A 22,052-nucleotide genomic window follows, 5' to 3' on the forward strand; every position below is an offset into this window, starting at 1 on the left:
GGGATGTCAGTGACATCCCGGCGTGCGCTATGTCCTGGTGGCCCCTGCGTTTTTAAACTTAACGCGGGGTCGCAGGGAGTTAATAGTGATGGGGGGAATTGCCCCGTCACTACAGGATGGGCAAACACCGGCTCTGCTCGGGGCCCCAAGCAATTGCTTGGTTTGCCTGTCCTGTTGCGACCTCCCCCGCCGAACCCGCGAGACTGACTCACCGATCCCCTGGGGTTCGATCGAACCTAGGTTAAGAACCACTGCCTTAGTCTGTCATCTAATGTAGATAGTGGTTTGGCAATGATATCTTAAAGTATTAAATTACACATTTACTGCAGGTAATTTTATGTGCATGCTGACAGGTAACTTAAATGTTTTAGCCATATGGGCCGACAGCAGTAAGTGAAACATTTATATTCATACAGTACCTTCCTGGTGTCTTGTTTTGTTTTTCTTCATAAATTTTTTCTTTTTTCTTACAGATGTAAACCTTGAGATTCTTGCCCAGGTACTTGTGAACACTGGGGCGCTCGACTAACGATCTTATATAAACTTATCAAATGGTGTGGTATGATAGATGAAAAATCTAGTTCCAAGATCAAAATCTAGTTCCAATTTCTTCATGTTTAGTTACTAGGTTTAATAGTAATGTTTTAGTGTATACATTATAATGTATATACATTATAACATGCACAGCTAATTAATTTTATTTTAACAATAAAGTTTTTGACTTTAAAACATGATTGTCATTTGTTTATAACTACACATATATCCAATGACTATTTTAGTGTCACAGCACTCTGTACAGTCTAGAACAGGGGTAGGCAACCTTTTGGTAGGGCTGTGCCCAAGTTTTTTCCCATGTCGCTTGGTGTTACGGCAATATGGGTGTGGCTTGTCGTGGTTTGGGTTTGTGGGGGTGTGGCTTGTCACAGGGTATTTTTTTTTTCCAGAATTGTCCCCATATATTAATCTTGCTGTGCTTTTAACACAGGTCTATATAATACAGACCACAGAATCAGTCCCCACGATAATACTGACCCCAGAATCAGACTCAACTATAATACAGACCCCAGAATCAGACCCCACCATAATACAGACCCCTCCATAATACAGACCCCAGGATCAGACCCCAGTCGTGTTGCGCAATAATATATATATATATAAACAGTTTACATTAACTGACTCACAATTCACATCTTTTATTGTCGGTGTCATCCTCTTTCCTTCTGTTCTCCTTCTGGCTCAGACCACCATGACTACTTCTTCCAGCCAAAACCCATCACTGCATCATCTGCAGGACAAACATCTAAGATTCTCATTTTTCCAGTGCACTCGCCAGAAGTGCAGAATTCAGTGGAGTTTATTCCATTTCAAACAGTGTTACAGAGCAGGCTACGTTTCAACAACCTGTCTTCTCCTTTGTCAAGCATGAAAGGCGACGAAATGTAGCCTGCTCTGTAACACTGTTTGAAATGGAATAAACTGCACTTTATACTTTGGTTTGCTGCGATTTTACTTGGATATAGGTAACTAGGTGGTAGGTAGGTTGCCAGGTAGGGAAATAGCCAGGGAGGTAAATAGGTAGGTACCAGGTAGGGAAATAGCCAGGCAGGTAACTGTGTAGGTTGCCAGGTAGGGAAATAGGCAGGTAACTAGGTAGGTTGCAAGGTAGGGAAGTAGCCAAGCAGGTAATTGGGTAGGTAGCCAGGTAGGGAAGTAGCCAGTTCTCCTCCACACTATCACCCCCTCTCACCTGCATCCCCTTCCTCTTCTGACCTGCACCCCCTCTCACTTGCACCCCCTCCCTCTCACCTGCTCCCCCCTCCCTCTCACCTGCACCCCCCCCTCTCACCTACACCCCCCTCCCTCTAACCTGCACCCCCCCTCACCTTCACCCCACCCCCTCCATCACTTCCCCTCCCCTGCTGATGCCAGAATGATAAAAAAAAAAAACACCTTTACTCTATTTCCCCTATTTCCCACGCAGCGATCTCCTGGGCAGCACAAGCTGGCTGCGTTCTTCTCCCGCTACAGTGCAGGCGCCGATGAGTGATGTCATTGGCGCCTGCGTTCAGGCAGAGGTCACAGGTGTGAGAGAAGGCTTTAGCTGTGCGTGCGTGTGCGCACACAGCTAAAAGTGGCGCTCACTCGCCTGGGGATCCGGAACAAGTGTCCCGGTGATGTAAAGTTTTCTACGATCCGTAGAAAACCGAGAGTGCGTGTGCAGCTTCCTTCCACTGCGCAGTTAACGTAGGGCGGCTAGCGTATGTTGGCGCACTCTGGACTCGAGGTGCTTAGTTAGAGTAGGGTAGCAGGCAGGGAGAGCGTAGCTAGCTTAGATTGTAGCATAGTTAGCGTAGCTTAGGTTTTAAAGTGAAAGGACAATAGGTTAGGTTTTAAAGTTAAGAGACTACAACTCCCAGCATGCCCAGACAGCCCAAGCCTGTCCGGGCATGCTGGAAGTTGTAGTTTTGCAGGTTTTCCATTGAAGGGACTACAACTCCCAGCATGCCCAGACAGCTAGGCTGTCCAGGCAGGATGGGAGTTGTAGTTTTACACAGGTATACAGTAGTTAGCGTAGCATCGTGTTAGTGCAGTTTTACACCAGTGTAGCATAGTTAGCGTAGCGTAGTGTTAGCACAGTTTTACACAGGTGTAGTGTAGCTAGCTTAGTTTTATAGGCAGATAAAGTGTAGTTTAGAGAGCGTAGGGTGGGGTGTAGCTTATCTTATTCATGCAGTAAAGGGGCTACAACTCCCAGCATGCCCAGACAGCCAAAAGCTGTCCAGGCAGGATGGGAGTTGTAGTTTTGTAGCAGAGGCAATTGCACTCTGCTAAGTTTATGTAGCAGAGGCCATTGTGCTCTGCTACATTAACGTAGCAGAGGTGAGTAAGTCCTTGTACGTTAATGTAGCAGAGTCCATGGCGCTCTGCTACGTTAATGTAGCAGAGGCCTTTGCGCTCTGCTACGTTAATGTAGCAGAGGCGAGTGCGCCCTGAGCTGCGCTAGTTAGTTCACTAGGGCTATACAGATGGCTGTATAGGGTGATCAGAAGATGACTTGCCCACCTCTGTAATTAGACGTGGAGCAACACAGGAAGATGACAGGGGTGGTAACTTAGGCTCTCCAAGGGGAGAATCCCCAAAAATGTACTAACCTATTTTTTGTGTTTTTCTTCTCTTCTCGTTTTAGATATACGTGAATGCAGAGGACTACATCTGATACGGTGGATTACGACGATGACCTGCATTTTTTTTTTCTTTCAATAAAATGGTTAACAAGGGCTATAGGGGGAGTGTTTTTCCTAATAAAAGTTTTAACTTGAGTGTGTTTTTTTTTTCATGACTTATCAGGCTTACTAGTGGTAGAGTCAGTTACTAAGCCGGGCTTAGCGTTAGCCCCCAAAACAGCTATAGCTAACTTCCAGTTATTACCCCACTACCCACCGCCACAGGGGTACTGGGAAGAGCCGATACCAACAGGCCCAGAGTGGCAAATATGGGGCTTCTGGGCCTAGGCGGTACAGGCTGGCGTTATTTAGGCTGGGGAGGGCCAGTAATAATGGTAACAACCCTGGTAACATCAGGCTGTTGCTATTAGGTTGGCTAAGCATGAGGAGACGGAACCACACACATTTTTTTTTTCCCATAAAGAAAGAAAAAAAAAAGTGTGGGGTTACCCGTCTTTTCATTCTCAACCAGATACCAACCAAACAGCAATGGCCTAACGTCACCAGGGTGAGCGAGGACCATTATCACTGGCCCTCCCCAGCCTAAATAACACCAGCCTGTTACTGCCTATGCCCAAGAGCGCCATATTTGGCGCACTGGGCCTGTTGGTATCGGCTCTTCCCGGCACCCCTGTGACGATGGGTACCAGGGTAATAACTGGGGTTCGCGATAGCTGTTTTTTGGGGCTAACGTTAAACCCCGGCTTAGTGATGGACTCCGTCTATTAGACGGCTTCCACTACTAAGCCTGAAAAGTAATTTAAAAAAATACACACACATAAGTTAAAAAAATTTTGTTAGGAAAAACCCTTCAGCCCTTGTTAACCATTTTATTAAAGAAAAAAAAATTGCAGGTCATCGTCGTAGTCCACATAGTCCTCCACATTCACATATCTAAAACGAGAAGAGAAGAAAAACTCAAAAAAAAATGGGTTAGTACATTTTTGGGTATTCTCCCCCAGGAGAGCCTAACTTACCACCCCCGTCTCAGCTCTGTCATCTTCCTGTGTTACTCCACGTCTAGTGCCAGAGCAGGAATGGAGGTGGGTAAGTGGTTTTCTGATCTATATAGATGGCTGTATACCCTAATCAACTAACTAGCACAGCTCAGGGCCCGCTCGCCTCTGCTAAATTAACGTAGCAGAGCGTAATGCCCCTGCTACATTAACTTAACAGCGCAACTACCTCTGCTACTTTAACGTACAAGGACGTACTTGCCTCTGCTACGTCAATGTAGCAGAGCGCAATGGTCTCTGCTACATTAATGTAGTAGAGTGCAATTGCCTACTACATTAACGTAGTAGAGTACTGTTGCAAAGCTACAACTCCCATCCTGCCTGGACAGCTTTTGGCTGTCTGGGCATGCTGGGAGTTGTAGCCCCTTTACTGTATGACTAAGCTAAGCTACACCCTGTGCTACACTCTCTAAACTACGTTTTATCTGCCTGTAAAACTAAAGTTAGCACAGTTTTACACAGGTGTAGTTTAGCTAACACTAACTACGCTACACTTGTGTAAAACTATGCTACACTGGTGTAAAATTGCGTTAACACTACGCTAGGCTAACTACACTACACCTGTGTAAAACTACGCTACATGTGTGTAAAACTACACTACGCTACACTAACTACTCTAAACTTGTTTAAAAACTACACTATGCTATATTGGTGTAAAACTGCGCTAACACTACACTACGCTAACTACTTTCTACCTGTGTAAAACTACTACTCCCATCCTGCTTGGACAGCCTTTAGCTGTCTGGGCATGCTGGGAGTTGTTGTCCCTTTACTGCAAAACCTGCAAAACTACAACTTCCAACATGCCTGGACAGCCTTAAGCTGCTTGGGTTTGCTGGGAGTTGTAGTCTCTTTTCTTTAAAACCTAACCTATGTCCTTTCACTTTAAAACCCAAGCTACGCTACACTGATGTTAAAGTACGCTAAGGCCCCTTTCACACTATAAAGTTGTTCCATTAAAAGATCCGTTATAAACATCCATTAGAAAAGCCCCCCCCCCCCCCCCCCAAGCGTTTCTATACAAATATGCCCCTATAGCGCTATGAATGAAAAGTAGTGTATCAGCATCATCGGGCTCGCCGGCCGCTGGCACTATGCGCTGCTAATAAATATACTTTTCACATATAGCGCAGCACTGGCATAATATGACAAATGCGCCGCGGGGGGGGGGTCATAACTTTATTAACGGCTGCAGTGGGCACATTAGAAATGCGCCGGAGGGGGGTTATATATTTATTAATGTGCTGCGGGGGGATAGATATATAGGCATTATGTCTGCCGACTCATGACGTACCGGTACGTCATGAGTCCGCTCCCGATCTATAACGCGGGGCCACGTGGCTAATAGCGCGCTGCATTGATCGCGCTACCGCGCGCTGTTAACTCTTCAGACGTGGCGTTCAAAGTTGAACGCCGCGTCTAAAGTGAAAGTGAAAGCATGCCGGTTAGCTCAGGGAGCTGTTCGGGATAGTCGCGGTGAAATCTCGGCATCCCGAACAGCTTACAGGATCTCGGTGATCTCGCTGTCCGATCACCGAATGACTGCTCAGTGCCTGAGATCCAGGCATGAGCAGTCAAGCGGCAGAATCATCGATCACTGGTTTCCTATGAGAAACCAGTGATCAATGTAAAATATCAGTGTGTGCAGTGTTATAGGTCCCTATGGGAGCTATAACATTGCATAAAAAAAAAGTTAATAAAGATCATTTAACCCCTTCCCTATTAAAAGTTTGAATCACTTCTTTTCCCATAAAAAAAAAGTGTTAATAAAAATAAACATATGTGGTATCCCCGCGTGCGGAAATGTCCGAATTATAAAAATATATTGTTAATTAAACCGCACGGTCAATGGCATGCGCGCAAAAAAATTCCAAAGTCCAAAATAGTGCATTTTTGGTCACTTTTTATATCAAGAAAAAATGAATAAAAAGCGATCAATAAGTCCTATCAATGCAAAAATGGTACCGCTAAAAACTTCAGATCACGGCGCAAAAAATTAGCCCTCATACCGCCCCATACGCAGAAAAATTAAGTTACAGGGGTCAGAAGAGGACAATTTTAAACATATACATTTTCCTGCATGTAGTTATGATTTTTTCCAGAAGTACGACAAAATCAAACCTATATAAGTAGGGTATCATTTTAATCGTATGGACCTACAGAATAAAGATAAGGTGTAATTTTTACCGAAAAATGTACTGTGTAGAAACGGAAGCCCCCAAAAGTTACAAAATGGTGTTTTTTTTTTTCAATTTTGTCTCTCAATGATTTTTTTTATGTTTCGCCATACATTTTTGGGTAAAATGACTGATGTAATTACAAAGTAGAATTGGTGGCGCAAAAAATAAGCCATCATATGGATTTTTAGGTGCAAAATTGAAAGAGTTATGATTTTTTTTAAAGGTAAGGAGGAAAAAACGAAAATGCAAAAACGGAAAAACGCTGAGTCCTTAAGGGGTTAATATACATATGACCCCGCTGCCACTCACAATCATTTTAAAAACCCCACTGGGAGCCCTTAAAGGAGAACTCCGGAATAGGAATATTATCGTCTATACTGCCGGCAGTAAAAAAAAAAAAAAAATAAACAGGTGCATACCTTCCTTCTCTCCCCCGGTGCCTCCGGTAACCGGTCCGTCCTCCGCCGCGATCCTCTTCCTGGTTGCCGTTGGTTGGCGAGTCATACTGCACTCAGCCAATCACCGGCCGCAGCGAAGTCCCGACTAGGCCGGCGATAGGCTGAGCGGCATGGTGACGTTTTCAGTAGAGATGAGCGAACTTACAGTAAATTCGATTCGTCACGAACTTCTCGGCTCGGCAGTAGATGACTTTTCCTGCATAAATTAGTTCAGCTTTCAGGTGCTCCCGTGGGCTGGAAAAGGTGGATACAGTCCTAGGAGAATCTTTCCTAGGAATGTATCCATCTTTTCCAGCCCACCGGAGCACCTGAAGGCTGAACTAATTTACGCAGGATAAGTCATCAACTGCCGAGCCGAGAAGTTCGTGACGAATCGAATTTACTGTAAGTTCGCTCATCTCTAGCTTTCAGCCACGGCACCAGCCCCAGTTATTATACATCCGTTTTTACACAAAAAACATATTTAATAACGGATAAATGCTCATAGGCTCCTTTCACACTATGAGCATTCATCCATCATTAAACATCCGTTTTGTGTGTAAAAACGGATGTATAATGGACTCTATTACATGATGGGGGTTGATCGTACCAGGTCTCACTTCTGAGACGCAATGCGATTAGAAGTTATTAAACGGGAGCGGGCGGCATGCTCTACTCCCCTGCGATGTATGGTGTTTTAACTTTCATTTTTAAATCCCCTGGGGAGAGCCCTGAATGGCCGGTACTGAGGAGCCATTCAGGGCTCCTGGCGGGGTTTTCAAATAGAAGTGCTGTGGTGGGGAAAGATATATAGAATCGCTGGGGGGGGGGTATATATCTTGCCCCCACAGCGCTTCTATATATGCTGCCCCCCCTGCAGCGCATTTATATATGTTCCCCCCGCAGTGCAGTTATATATCTTCCCCCCCCCCCGCAGCGCATTTATATATGTAGTTATATATGCTCTCCTGCAGCGCATTTATATATGTTCTCCCCGCAGAGCTATCATGAGCCTCCGGCAGCGCTATTCTACAGAAGCGCATCTGGCCGGCGCAATGTGCTGCTGAAAGAATACTTGTCATTCATAGCGCTGCAGGGGTCAGACATATATCCATATGTCTGGCCCCCACAGCGCTTCTATAATCAAATGCCTTGGCAGCACTATAAATGAAAAGTATTCTACAGCAGCGCAGGCCGGCCAGATGCACTGCTGTATAATACTTTTCATTCATAGCGCTGCCGGGGGCAAGATATATAGAAGCGCTGTGTGGGCAAGATATATACCCCCCAGCGATTCTATATATCTTTTCCCCACCGCAGCACTGCTATTTACAAAATCCCGCCGGGAGCCCTGAATGGCTCCTCAGTACCGACCATTCAGGGCTCCCAGCGTGAAATTTAAAAATGAAAGTAAATACATCGTACATCACGGGAGCGCAGCATGCCGCCCGCTCCCCTGTTTAATAGCTTCTAATTGCATCGGGTCTCAGAAGTGAAACCTGGTGTGATCAATCCCTCAGCCCCTGTACTACAACCCCCATCATGGAACAGAGTATGTTCCATGATGGGGGTTGTAGTACAAACACTAATGTAGCCTCCCCTACCACCGGCAGACTCCTGTAGCCAGGGAACTACTACTCCCATCATGGAAACAAATCTGTTCCATGATGGGAGTAGTAGTAGTCCCTCAGCACTGCAGGAGTCTGCTGATGTCACCTCGTCTGAACATGCTCAGAAGTAATAACGGATATTATAAACCAGGTGCAAACGGATGACATAAAGGCTCATCTGTTTGCCATAGACTTCAATGTTAAAAATAACGGCCGTTAATTTACCCGTAAGAAAAATTAGTGCATGTGCAGTTTTTTCTTCTGTCACAATTAACGTCCGTTATTCATGACGGGTCATAACGGATAATCAAAAAATCCCATAGACCTGAATGGGATTTTGTAATGCTCCTTTCACACTATAGAAGTTCACCCGTTATAAACGCCCGTTCGAAAAGCCATTTTAAACGTGCGTTAAACAACCCCATTCAAGTCTATGGTGTTTTTATATTACACGTTATGACCTGTTATAGCCCGTCATGAATAACGGATGTTATTTGTGACGGGAGAAATAACGTGACATGCACAAATTTTTTGCCCGTCACAAGAAACGTAAATTAACGTCCGTTATTTATAACATTAAAGTCTATGGCTGACATACGTTAGTTAATATACCCGTTAATGCCTGTTATAATAACGTCCTTAATTTTACTGAGCATGCTCAGAAGAGGTGACATCAGCAGACTCCTGCAGTGCTGAGGGACTACTACTACTCCCATCATGGAACAGACTTGTTTCCATGATGGGAGTAGTAATTCCCTAGCTGTGGGAGTTTGCAGACAGCTGGGGAGGCTACATTAGTGTTTGTACTACTACCCCCATCATGGAACAGAGTCTGCCCCCACAGCGCTTTTAATATACATATGGCCCTTCTACTCACAATGTTCATTTTTAAATCTCCCACTGAGAGCCCTGATTGGCTCCTCGGTACTGGCCATTCAGGGCTCCCCGCGGGGGATTCAAAAATGAAAGTTAAAATACACTGATACATCGCAGGGTTGCGGAGCTTGCCGCCCGCTCCCCTGCTTAATAACTTCAGATCGCATGGGGTCTCAGAAGTGAAACCCAGTGCGATCAATCCCTCAGCCCCTGTACTACAACCCCCATCATGGAACAGACTCTGTTCCATGATAGGGGTAGTAGTACAAACACTAATGTAGCCTCCCCAGCTGTTTGCAGACTCCCGCAGCTAGGGAATTACTACTTCCATCATGGAAACAAGTCTGGTCCATGATGGGATTAATAGTAGTCCCGGCTGTGGGAGTCTGTAGGCAGAGGTGTTCGGCCATACATGAGGGATAAGGGGGTCTTAACGGATGAATATTTATTCAGCTGTAAGCACCCGTTATTTCATCCGTTATTAAACATGCGTTTTTTTACACAGAAAACGGACGTTTAATAATAAAGGGTCAACTTCATAGTGTGAAAGAAGCCTAACAGACATTTAACATCTGTTTTTAAAGCTTTTCTAAGGGCCTGTTCACACGGCCGTCTGTCCCCGTTTTTTTTTTATCCCTGTTTCAGTTCCGTTTTTGCAGACTGTAAACGGATTAAAAACGGTTCATTCATGTCAATGGGATTTTTTTGCAATCTGTTTACATCCGTGTGCACCCGTTTACACCCGTCTGCACTCATTTCCGTTTTTTTCATGGAAGAAAAAAATGGCACATGCAGTATTTTTTCTTCCGTGAAGAAAACATAGACATCATAATTTTAACATTGAAGTCTATGGCAAATGGATGAACCTTTAATGTCATCCGTTTGCACCCGAGTTTAAAATATCCGTAATTACATCTGAGCATGCTCAGAAGAGGTGATATCAGCAGACTCCTACAGTGTTGTGAAACTACTACTACTCCCATCATGGAAACAAGTCTGTTCCATGATGGGAGTAGTAATTCCCCGGCTGCGGGAGTATGCCGATGTCTGGTGGGACTACATTAGTGTTTGTACTACTATCCCCATCATGGATCAGACTCTGTTCCATGATGGGGGTTGTAGTACAGGGGCTGAGGGATTCTAAGTCACTTCTAAGACCCGATCCGATTAGAAGTTATTAAGCAGGGGAGCGGGTGGCATGGTCTGCAACCCTGAGATGTACACTATAGCCCTCATTTGCCGGCTTTTTTTGTCTGGTTGTGCGACAAAATTTGTGTCGCGTAGCCCATGTCTAATATATACCACAACTCAGTCCATTTGGACTAAGTAAGAAAGTCCACTTTTTATCCCTCACTGAAAATAATAAAACTTAACCTTTATTGACTAGAAAATAATAGTACTGTTTATGAGCTGGTATTGAATTAAAAGCCCAGCATCACAATTGCAAATGACCATTAACCTCTGAAGACGTCACAGATGTGACGAAACATGTTAGGGGGGGGGGGGGGGGGGCATTGTGAGGAATTTTATTATCAGCATCAGCACTAATGACAAGTACACGCTGCACGTGTACTGGGTCCTCAACTCCAATGTTCGTCCAAATGGACACAAACACACATATCAGATGCAATTGTGATGCTGGGCTTTTAATTCAGTATCAGCTCATAAACAGTACTATTATTTTCTAGTCAATAAAGGTTACGTTTTATTATTTTCAGTGAGGGATAAAAAGTGGACTTTCTTACTTAGTCCAAATGGACTGAGTTGTGGTATATATTAAACGTTTGTTTAGTTCACCCCTCACTTGGGTCATTGATCCTTGGGATCTATAAATTTGAGCATAGCCCATGTCATCACTCCGAGTGTTTTTTAAACCCGTCAAAATTGGCGTGGTTATCCCAAAAAGGGGCGTGTTCCCGACAAAAAAGAAAAAACACTCGGAGTATGATGAAAAACTCACAGGAAAACCTGTGAATTTTTCTTCACCAAAACCCGACAGCTCAGAGCTGTCGGGAAATTACTGAAAACCGAGTGAATCCTACCCCCATGATGGAACAGGGTCTGTTCCATGTTGGGGGTAGTAGTGTAGGGGCTAAGGGGTTGATCGTATCGGGTCTCACTTCTAAGACCCGATCCGATCAAAAGTTATTAAGCAGGGGAGCGGGCAGCGTGCTCCGCTCCCCAGCGATGTACAATGTATGTTACTTTCATTTTCAAATTCCCCGCCAGCGATTCTATATATCTTTCCCCACCGCAGCTCTTCTATTTGAGAACCCCGCCGGGATCCCTGAATGGCTCTTCAGTACCGGCCATTCAGGGATCCCGGCGGGGTTCTCAAATAGAATAGCTGCAGTGGGGAAAGATATATAGAATTGCTGGGGGGAGGGGGATGTATATGTCTGGCTCCCCACAGCTTCTATATATCTTGCCCCCTGCTGCGCTATATGTCTTGTTTCCCACTGCAGTACATGTAGATATACAGTGGTCCCTCAAGTTACAATATTAATTGGTTCCAGGACGACCATTGTATGTTGAAACCATTGTATGCTGAGACCTTAACTCTATGGAAACCTGGTAATTGGTTCTAAAGCCCCCAAAATGTCATCCAAAAATAGGAAAAAGTGAGGATTAAAGATAAATAAGTAGATAACTAATACAGATAAAGCAAGTCCTATATACATATAAAAGTGAGAAAGATCTTCTGGGAGCTGTAATCACTGTCTATTTCAGTGTTTCCCAAAGAGGGTGCCTCCAGCTGTTGCAAAACTACAACTCCCAGCATGCCTGGACAGCCGAAGCCTGTCCGGGCATGCTGGGAGTTGTAGTTTTGCAACAGCTGGAGGCACCCTCTTTGGGAAACACTGGTCTATGTAGAAGAAAGAAGCTTCTTCAGGGTCCTGTACAAGTACATACAGTGTTCTAAAAAAAAAAGTAAAATGGAGCTGCCCTCACCTGGTGTCCAAAGGAGCAGTTAACCCTGGCACAGGAAAAGAGTACAGAACATGTAGTACCACCCTGTACTGTAGGGGGTGCTACCAGACACCAGTCAGTCCATTCTGATTGGTCGGGTCTAACAGCCCTTGACACTTTTGCAGATTCCATAGCATTGTATGTTGAGTCTGGTTTCAAGTTACAATGGTCCAGAAAAGACCATTGTATGTTGAAACTATTGTATATTGAGGCCATTGTAAGTTTAGAGATCACTGTATATATTTATAATATATGCCCCCAGCACAGCGCAATCATAAGCTCCTGGCAGCGCATGTAGATATATATGCCCCCCAGCACAGCGCAATCATAAGCTCCCGGCAGCGCATGTAGATATATATGCCCCCCAGCACAGCGCAATCATAAGCTCCCGGCAGCGCATGTAGATATATATGCCCCCCCGCACAGCGAAATCATAAGCTCCCGGCAGTTCATGTAGATATATATGCCCCCCAGCACAGCGCAATCATAAGCTCCCGGCAGCGCATGTAGATATATATGCCCCCCCCCCCGCACAGCGAAATCATAAGCTCCCGGCAGCTCATGTAGGTATATATATGCCACCCCGCACAGCGCTATCATATACCCACCGCAGTGCATGTAGATATATATTATATATGCCCTCCGCATAGCACAATCATAAGCTCCCGGCAGCGCATGTAGATATATATGCCCCCCGCACAGCGCAATCATAAGCTCTCGGGCAGCGCATGTAGATATATATATATATGCCCCCCGCACAGCGCTATCATATACCCACCGCAGCGCATGTAGATATATTATATATGCCCCCCGCACAGCACAATCATAAGCTCCCAGCAGCGCATGTATATATAAATATATATATATATATATATGCCCCCCGCACAGCGCTATCATATACACACCGCAGCGCATGTAGATATATATTATATATGCCCCCCGCACAGCGCATCTATACACATATGCCTCTGAAGCGCTATCAATGACTAATGCTTGTCAGTGATAGCGCTTCAGAGGCATATGTGTATAGAAATGAAGTGGGGGCCAAACCTATAGCGTTATCTGGTCCCCACTTCGCTTCTATACACAATCCTCCAGAGTACAACCACCACAGCTGCCCCATCGCCTCCCCCATCCCGGTGTTATAATTACCTGTTCCCGGGGTCCGCAATCCTTCTGGCTCCTGCGCTGTTGGTGTGCGCTGTCACTGTGCGCACTGACGATGACGTCGCGTTGGGGACGTCACTCGTCATTGCGCAGCGCACAGCAACAGCGCCGGAGCCAGAAGGATTGCGGACCCCGGGAACAGGTAATTATAACACCGGGGATGGGGGAGGCGATGGGGCAGATAACGCTATATGTTTAGTCCCCACTTCGCTTCTATACACACATGCCTCTGAAGCGCTATCACTGACAAGCATTAGTCATTGATAGCGCTTCAGAGGCATATGTGTATAGATGCGCTGTGTGGGGGGCATATATAATATATATCTACATGCGCTGCGGTGTGTATATGATAGCGCTGTGCGGGGGGCATATATATATATATATATATATATACATACACGCACGCACGCTGCTGGGGGTATATGATTGCGCTGTGCGGGGGACATATATACAATTTACCTTGCGACACAATTTCCAACCCGTGCGACACAAAAATTTTTCCCGTGCGACACATAAGTAAATCAGGGAGAAAAATACACGGAGTAAATCAAGAAACACTCAGAGATAAACCCAACACTCTTAGTAAATGAGAACCGATGTATTTTACTTTAATTTTTAAATTCCCCGCCGGGAGCTCTGAATGGCTGGTACTGAGGAGCCAGTCAGGGCTCCCTGCAGGGATTTTAAAGTGGACAATGTATATTAAAAGCGCTGTGGGGGGGGGCAAGATATATAGCGCTATATATCTAGCCCCCCAGTGCATTTATAAAGATATAACCCGCCAGCGCAATAATATATACCCCCGCAGTATATATATGTGCCCCCCCGGCGCATTTATAATATAACCCCCGCAGTGTATATATGTGACCCCCCCGCAGGCGCATATATAATTATATACCCCCCCCCCTGCCGGCGCAATTATCAATATACAGTGGTCCCTCAACATACGATGGTAATTTGTTCCAAACGACCCATCGTTTGTCGAATCCATCGTATGTTGAGGGATCCGTGCAATGTAAAGTATAGGAAGCTGTACTCACCTGTCCCCGTTGCTCCGGACCGTGTCCTCACCACTCCCGATGCTGTCCAAGGGGCTCCTGATGCTGTCCCGCTGCTCTGGTGTCTTCTTCGCGATCCTCCGGCTTCTTCCGCATCTTCTGCAGGGTCCGGGCCTCGCTTTCTGGTGACGTTATTACGCTGCTGCGCCGGCGCGGCGTGCGTAGTCACGTAATAACGATGCCAGAAAGCGAGGCCCGGACAAGATGCAGAAGATGCCGGAGGATCGCGAAGTGGACCCGCAGCAGCGGGAATAGGTAAGCGAACCTGTCCGGCATGCTTAAACTGCTATCCGGATAGCAGTTAATGCGATGGCCCCGACATATAAAAGCATCGTATGTCAATGCTGGCATCTCTGAGAGGCCATCGTATGTCGATTTTATCATATGTCGGGGCCATCGCATGTCGGGGGGTTACTGTATATACTTCCTGCCAGCGCATTTATGTGACCCCCCGCTGGTGCATAGGTCATTAATGCAGCGCTATCTGTGAAAAGCATTTTACATGCAGAGCATCGCACCAGCCGCCGCCGGCACGATGCTGCTGATCGAATACTATTCATACATAGCGCTGCAGGGGCATATTATACAGAAGTGCTGTGGGGGCCAGATAATACTATATATCTGACCCCCACAGCACTTCTATATAATATGCCCCTGAAGCGCTATGTATTAATAGCATTCTATCAGCAGCATCGTGCCAGCGGCGGCTGATGCGATGCTCTGCGTGTAAAATGCTTTTCACAGATAGCGCTGCATTAATGACATATGTACCAGTCTATATTGATAATTGCGCCAGCGGGGGTATATAATTATAAATGCACCTGCGGGGGATCACATATATACACTGCGGGGGTATATATTTTTGCACTGACGGGGGTTATATCTCTATAAATGTGCTGGGGGGCTTGATATATAGCGCTTTATATCTTGCCCCCGCCCCAGCGCTTTTAATATACATTGTCCATTTTAAAATCCCTGCAGGGAGCCCTGATTGGCTCCTCAGTACGGGCCATTCAGAGCTCCCTGCAAGGAATTTAAAAATGAAAGTAAAATACATTGTGTACATCGCAGGGTTGCAGACCATGCCACCCGCTCCCCTACTTAATAACTTCTGATTGGATCGGGTCTCAGAAGTGAGACCTGGTGCGATCAATCCCTCAGCCCCTGTACTACTACCCCCATCATGGAACAGAGTCTGTTCCATGATGGCTTAGTAGTACAAGCACTACTGTAGCACTACTCCAGCAGACTCCCGCAGCCAGGAGCTACTACTCCCACCATGGAAACAAGTCTGTTCTATGATGGAAGTAGTAGTAGTCCTGGCTGCAGGAGTCTGATTTTTCATATAAAAAAAACGGATTAAAAAACGGTTCAAAATGGATACCAGTTTGACCAGCCGTTTCTATCCGTTTTTTTTTTTTTTTAAAGGAACAGGGGTAAACAGCTGTGTGAACGCACCCTAACGGACGTTTATAACGGATCTTTTAACGGATTAATGTTATAGTGTGAAAGCAGCCTAACCCTTCGCTGGTCTCCCTCTGTCCCCGCCTGCTACACTACGCTATGTACTCTAAGGGTGCGTTCACATGGCCGTCTGTCCCCATTTTGTTTCCTTTTTTGCAGGCTGTAAACGGATTCAAAACGGTTTAAAAAAAATCCCATTCATGTCAATGGGACTCTTTTACAATCCGCTTGCATCAGTCTGCGCTCATTTCCGTTTTTTTTTACGGCAGAAAAAACGGCACATGCTGTATTTTTTCTTCCGTCCAAAAAACAGAAGAAAAAACGGATAAAGTACGGTAAATTTAACATTGAAGTCTATGGAAAACAGATGAGCCTTTAATAATAAAAAAATTTTTGGTTTATTAACCGAACAAAAACGGATCCAAACGGATCCGTTTTAAATTTTGACGGGAGAAGAACAGGACGGGTCTAGATGGCCGTGTGAACGCAGCCTAAATACGCACCCGGAGTTCGTAGTAAATTGCATGCACACAGGTTAGGCTGCATTCACATCTCGTTTTTGCAATACTGTTGCCGTATCCAGTTTCTGTTAAAAAAAGTATGTCACTGAACCAGACCGAAACATATGCAAACGTATATGCCTCCTCACGTTTTTAAACTGTATACGGTTTAAAAATGGATATACGTTTGCATACGTTTTAATACGCTTTTCTTGAAAAAAAAAATATATACGGTTTTAAAGTTTGTCAACATTTTAAATAAAGTTCTTCTTCTTTCTATTAAATCCCCCCCCCCCCCCCCCAAAAAAAAATAAAAAAAATAAAAAACTGTATTGTACAAACCGGATGTAACCGTATGCACATACGGTTACCATAGAACTTCATTTTAAAATAACCGTATACAGGTTGGATACGGTTTTTGACCGGGACAAAAAAACGTAGTAGACTACGGTTTGGTGTACAGTAAAAACCGTATACAACCGTAAATGATGCAAAACGTACACAACCTGATGCTACGGTTGGCATATGGTTTACAATGAAATGTCTATGTATACGGTTTGCAATACGGTTCGATACGGTTTTTTAAATCAAACCGGATACGGCAACTGTATTGCAAAAACGAGGTGTGAATGCAGCCTTATTACGGACTCCCCTGAACAATTGCGCATGAGCCAACGTACGCTGCCTAGTGCAATGGGGATATGGTCAGGTTGTCTTAGCATCTACCACAGTCGTTAGCGGAGGCCCCACCTAGCAGTCAGGAAACTATAACCACTTATGTGATGTTATGCTGCTATCTAGTGGCTGATGATAGGTACTGCACTTGATTTGGCGGCAGACAGTAATGCCCTAAATCGCGTCGTCATAAAGAAGCTTCCGAGAACGCATCACGTGTGAGGAAGTCGGCGTAGAACATGTCACGTGGTTTTGATGACGTAAGGAAGCTGCTACTGTAGTACATCTGAAGTAGCGCTCGGTTTCCTGGGAATCGAAAGCTTTGAGCGACAGGCCCGTGCTACCAATAACGTGAGTATGAGGACGGAGTGCGCCGTGCAGCCTCTGCACCAGATAGTAGGCGTCCTGCATGTCACGCTGTGGGATTTTATTGCCCTAGGTGGCCATGACACAATCCATCGTGTGTTACTTCAGGGTGGTGCTTGTAGGTAGCGTGCAGCTCCTGGGGCTGACTGGAAGTCGCTGTAGTCTCCGGCTCGTTATACAAATGTATCCATGAAGCCAGCCCTTTGTTGTAGCTGAGGGTTCTCCTCATGTGCACCATATGAGGGAAATATGGATTATTGCTCTGGTCCTCCACACCAGGTATGTTAATATGGCAGCCGCAATGACCTGCCCATATACCCACATCTCCGCTGGGTTGTCACCTGGCCGGTATTTTACCAGCACAGCCGGTATTTTGGCCTCCCTGCTTATATTTTTATATTAAAAATACCTGCAATGCAATGGCCGGTATTTATCCAACCAATCCTCCAACTCCCGGAATGTTGTTGCACCATATACTATACCAGTATTTCCCAACTAGAGTGACTCCAGCTGTTGCAAAACTACAACTCCCAGCATGCCCGGACAGCCAACGGCTGTCCGGGTATGCTGGGAGTTGTAGTTTTGCAACAGCTGGAGGCACCCCTGGTTGGAAAACACTGACCTATATAGTCCAATATGCTGGGAGTTCTAGTTTTTGTTTGGGGTAACTGCTGAGCCACAGGCTGTATTAGGGCATGCTGGGAGTTGTAGTTTCGCAACAGCTGGAGGCACCCCTGGTTGGAAAACACAGACCTATATACTATTATATAGCCCAATCTGCTGGGAGTTCTAGTTTTCATTTGGGGTAGTTGCTGAGCCAACGTCTGTCCGGGCATGCTGGGAGTTGTAGTTTTGCAACAGCTGGAGGCACCCATGGTTGGAAAACACAGACCTATATATTACTATATAGCCCAATATGCTGGGAGTTTGAGTTTTCGTTTGGGGTAGTTGCTGAGCCACAGGCTGTATCAGGACATGCTGGGAATTGTAGTTTTTCAACAGCTGGAGGCACCCCTGGTTGGAAAACACAGACCTATACTATATAGTCCAATATGCTGGGAGTTCTAGTTTTCGTTTGGGGTAGTTGCTGAGCCACAGGCTGTATTAGGGCATGCTGGGAGTTGTAGTTAGTAACTAACTGCAACTCCTGAATTTAATAAATAAATAAAAAAAATAAAAAAGCTGTCAAAAAGTCACATCAAAACAAAAATGGTACTTTAAAAAAATGTAGATCTGTGTGCAAGAAAAATGAGCCCTTGTACAGGCCCATATAAGGTGAAATAAAAAAAAAAGTTATAGGGGTCAGTATAGGATAAAATTTCCCCTGCATATGTGTATCCTGTGATGTCACGCATCTATAATTATGCAAATTAACATGTCTGGTATTTTTTTTATTTTTTGCAAGAAAGGTGGCAACCCTAGTCTCAATGGACTCATATGTTAAATAAATCGGGTAATCATTTTATAATTCTTTCCTGACAAGACAGGGGCGTGGAAATAAAAAAAAACTACTTGTCCAAGGGACTAAAGCGGAACACAATCTACTTGTCCCTCAAGAAAATCCACTTGTCCTGGTAGATAAAATAATTTCAACCAAAATAGTCTGATCCACCCCACTAGACCACCAGGGATGGATATAAGATCCCTTTAGACACTGCTGTCAACTTAGACAGCGGTGATCTAATGGTTTAATAGCCGGCCACGGCGATCGCAGCATGCCAGGATATTAGCGGCGGGAGAGCTGTAGCTTCTTTTACACCCGAGGCAAGCCCCTCCCCCATCTGACCCCTACAACTCCAATTTTTCCATATACAGGGATGAGGGTAATCTTGTGTGACGTGATCTGTAGTTTTTATCGGGACTTTTATTAGGAAAGGGGCTTATTCACATATATACGCACTTCTTAAAATATTTTAATCACTATTTTTCAGTCTTCATAGGGACTTATATATGGAGTCTTGATTGGAAACCACTGAACGCCGCTGTGTTACTGGGGGGGGGGGGGGGGGGGGGCGTTCTGCTTCTCCAGTTTATGTGGTGCATTTTATTTACTCTAATTTATGTGTCATTACGTTGCATTTAGTTACTAGATAACTACAACACCCAGCATGCCCTGATACAGCCTATGGTTGTGTGGGTGTTGCACTGTACAGTTAAGGTTATTGTATAACATGCTGGGAGTTGTAGTTTTGGTTCGTGTCAGCTGCAGAGCCATAGGCTGTGTCAAGGAATACTGGGAATTGCAGTTAGTAACTACAACACCCAGCATGCCCTGATGCAGCCTATAGCTCTGCAGCTGACCCGAACCAAAACTACAACTCCCAGCATGTTACACTTTATAGTTCTACAGTTTAGGTTACGGTGCAACATGCTGGGAGTTGTAGTTTTGGTTCGGGCGTGTTTGCGTGCATCCGTGGGGCTCTTGGTTGGTGGGTGAGTATGAAGGGGGCGGGATTCTGGGGGTGCAATCTAGTGCGGGTGGCCAGAAGCCACTAAAAAGGAATACTTTGCTATTATACCGCTTAAAAAAAATCGCAAACTTTTTAACCAAATTAGTGCGTTTAAAATCTCTATTTTGCTGACCTATAACTTTTTCATTTTTCCATATAAGCGGCGGTATGAGGGCTCATTTCTTTTGTGCCATGATCTGTAATTTTTTTTATTTTTTTGGGAACCACATTTGCATATATAAAACTTTTAATACATTTTTAATCAATGTTATAAAAAAAAGCAGCAATTTTGGACTTTTTTTTTTTTTACATTCATGCCGTTCACCGTACAGGATAATTGATGTTATATTTTAATATTTCGGATATTTACGCATGCGGCGATACCAAATATGTTTTATTTACATTTTTTTTTACACTTTTTGGGGGTAAAATGGGGAAAAACAAACAATTTACATTTATATTGGGGGAGGGGATTTTTCACTTTTTTTATTTTTTTTACTTTTATTTTTACACTTTAATAGTCATAGGGCTTAGCACTGATCAGTATTATCGTCTGCTCGATCTCAGACCAGAGCAGAAGATGCCGGGAGGCAGGTGAGGGGACCTCTGTCCGCCATTACAGATGATCGGATCACCGCAGCAGCACTGCGGGCGATCTGATTGCCCACATTAAGTGCCGTGCTTTTGCAGATGCTGTGATCTGTATTTATCACGGCATCTGAGGGGTTAATGGCGTACATCCGCGCTATCGCAGATGTCGGCCATTACCAGCGGGTCCCTGGCTGCTATCAGCATCCGGGACCTGACGTGCATGACCCGAGCATCGCTCCAATGCTCACGGTTATGTATAGGACGTAAATGGCTCCCTGTCATCAGCTGACTAGTAAGTCAGGTCTCGGCCGCATTGCAAGCTGGGAAAAAACAACAGTCATTTTGTATGCTGTTAAAAATAAATATTGGGGTGATAATCACAGAAGAATTGTGAGAAAACCGTCACACACAGGTACAGACTCTATATTATACACTACACTAACTTTACAGCCCCTGTAGCATAGTCAAATAAAAAAAATCCTGGAATACCCCTTTAACCTCTTCAGGACATAGGGCGTATGGATACACCCTGAATCCCGAGTCCTTAAGGACCGAGGGCGTATCCATACGCCCGTGGGAATTCCGGCCCCCACCGCTAGCCGGTTGGGGACCGGAGCCGGATGCCTGCTGAAATCGTTCAGGCATCCCGGCATATCGCCCAGGGGGGTCATTATGCCCCCCCCATGTCGGCGATCGCCGCAGATCAATTCAGTCCAGCAATCTGCGGCGATTCCGAGTCAATCGGGTCTCCAGTGACCCGGTGACCCGGAATTACTGGCTGTTCGGGGCCGTCTCTGACGGCCCCGAACAGCCAGAGCCTGCAGGGGTGAGGTGGCACTGGTGCCACCTCACGATCGCCCTGATTCGTCGGCCGACCAATCAGGGCGCCTGCTGCGGGTGTCACTCCCGCACCCGCTCCGCCCCTCTTCTGGAGGACGTGAGCGGGTGCGGGAAGACGACCCCGGGTGCTGGGGACCCCGATCCCCGGCGCCCTGTTGGGATCGGGGCCCCAGGAGCAGCTGCGGCGGCGGGACTGACCTGCAGCGTCTGGATCGTTGGAGGTGAGTGACAGCCTCCTGCTGTTGCTTAGCAACAGCTCCCAGCATGCAACAAGGGCATGCTGGGAGCTGTAGTTATGCAACAGCAGGAGGCAGACCACCACAACTCCCAGCATTCCCTTATGGGCATGCTGGGACTTATGGTTTTGCAACAGCTGGAGGCACATTCTTTCTATGGAAAAGTGTACCTTCAGCTGTTGTATAACTACAACTCCCAGCTTGCACAAACAGCTAAAGTGCATGCTGGGAGTTGTAGTGGTGCATCTGCTGGTTGCATAACTACAACTCCCAGCATGCCCGTTGGCTGTCGGTGACTGCTGAGAGTTGTAGTTTTGCAACAGCTGAAGGCACCCTGGTTGTGAAACTCAGTTTTTTTTTACCTAACTCAGTGTTTCACGACCGGTGTGCCT

General features: G+C 45.5%; 1 protein-coding gene across 2 annotated transcripts in view; it reads left to right on the forward strand.

The window, feature by feature from the left end:
- The window catches only part of LOC130273673 (uncharacterized), a gene marked incomplete in the record, with an annotated part of 157,308 nt that overhangs the window by 52,483 nt on the left and 82,773 nt on the right, over positions 1–22,052 (forward strand). For both annotated transcript variants that reach the window (XM_056520854.1, XM_056520853.1), the window contains 1 exon segment: positions 474–499. In XM_056520854.1, coding sequence (XP_056376829.1) covers positions 474–499 — 26 coding nt within the window.

The sequence above is a fragment of the Hyla sarda genome, chromosome 5, assembly GCF_029499605.1.
Source record: "Hyla sarda isolate aHylSar1 chromosome 5, aHylSar1.hap1, whole genome shotgun sequence".
Lineage (NCBI taxonomy): Eukaryota > Metazoa > Chordata > Amphibia > Anura > Hylidae > Hyla > Hyla sarda.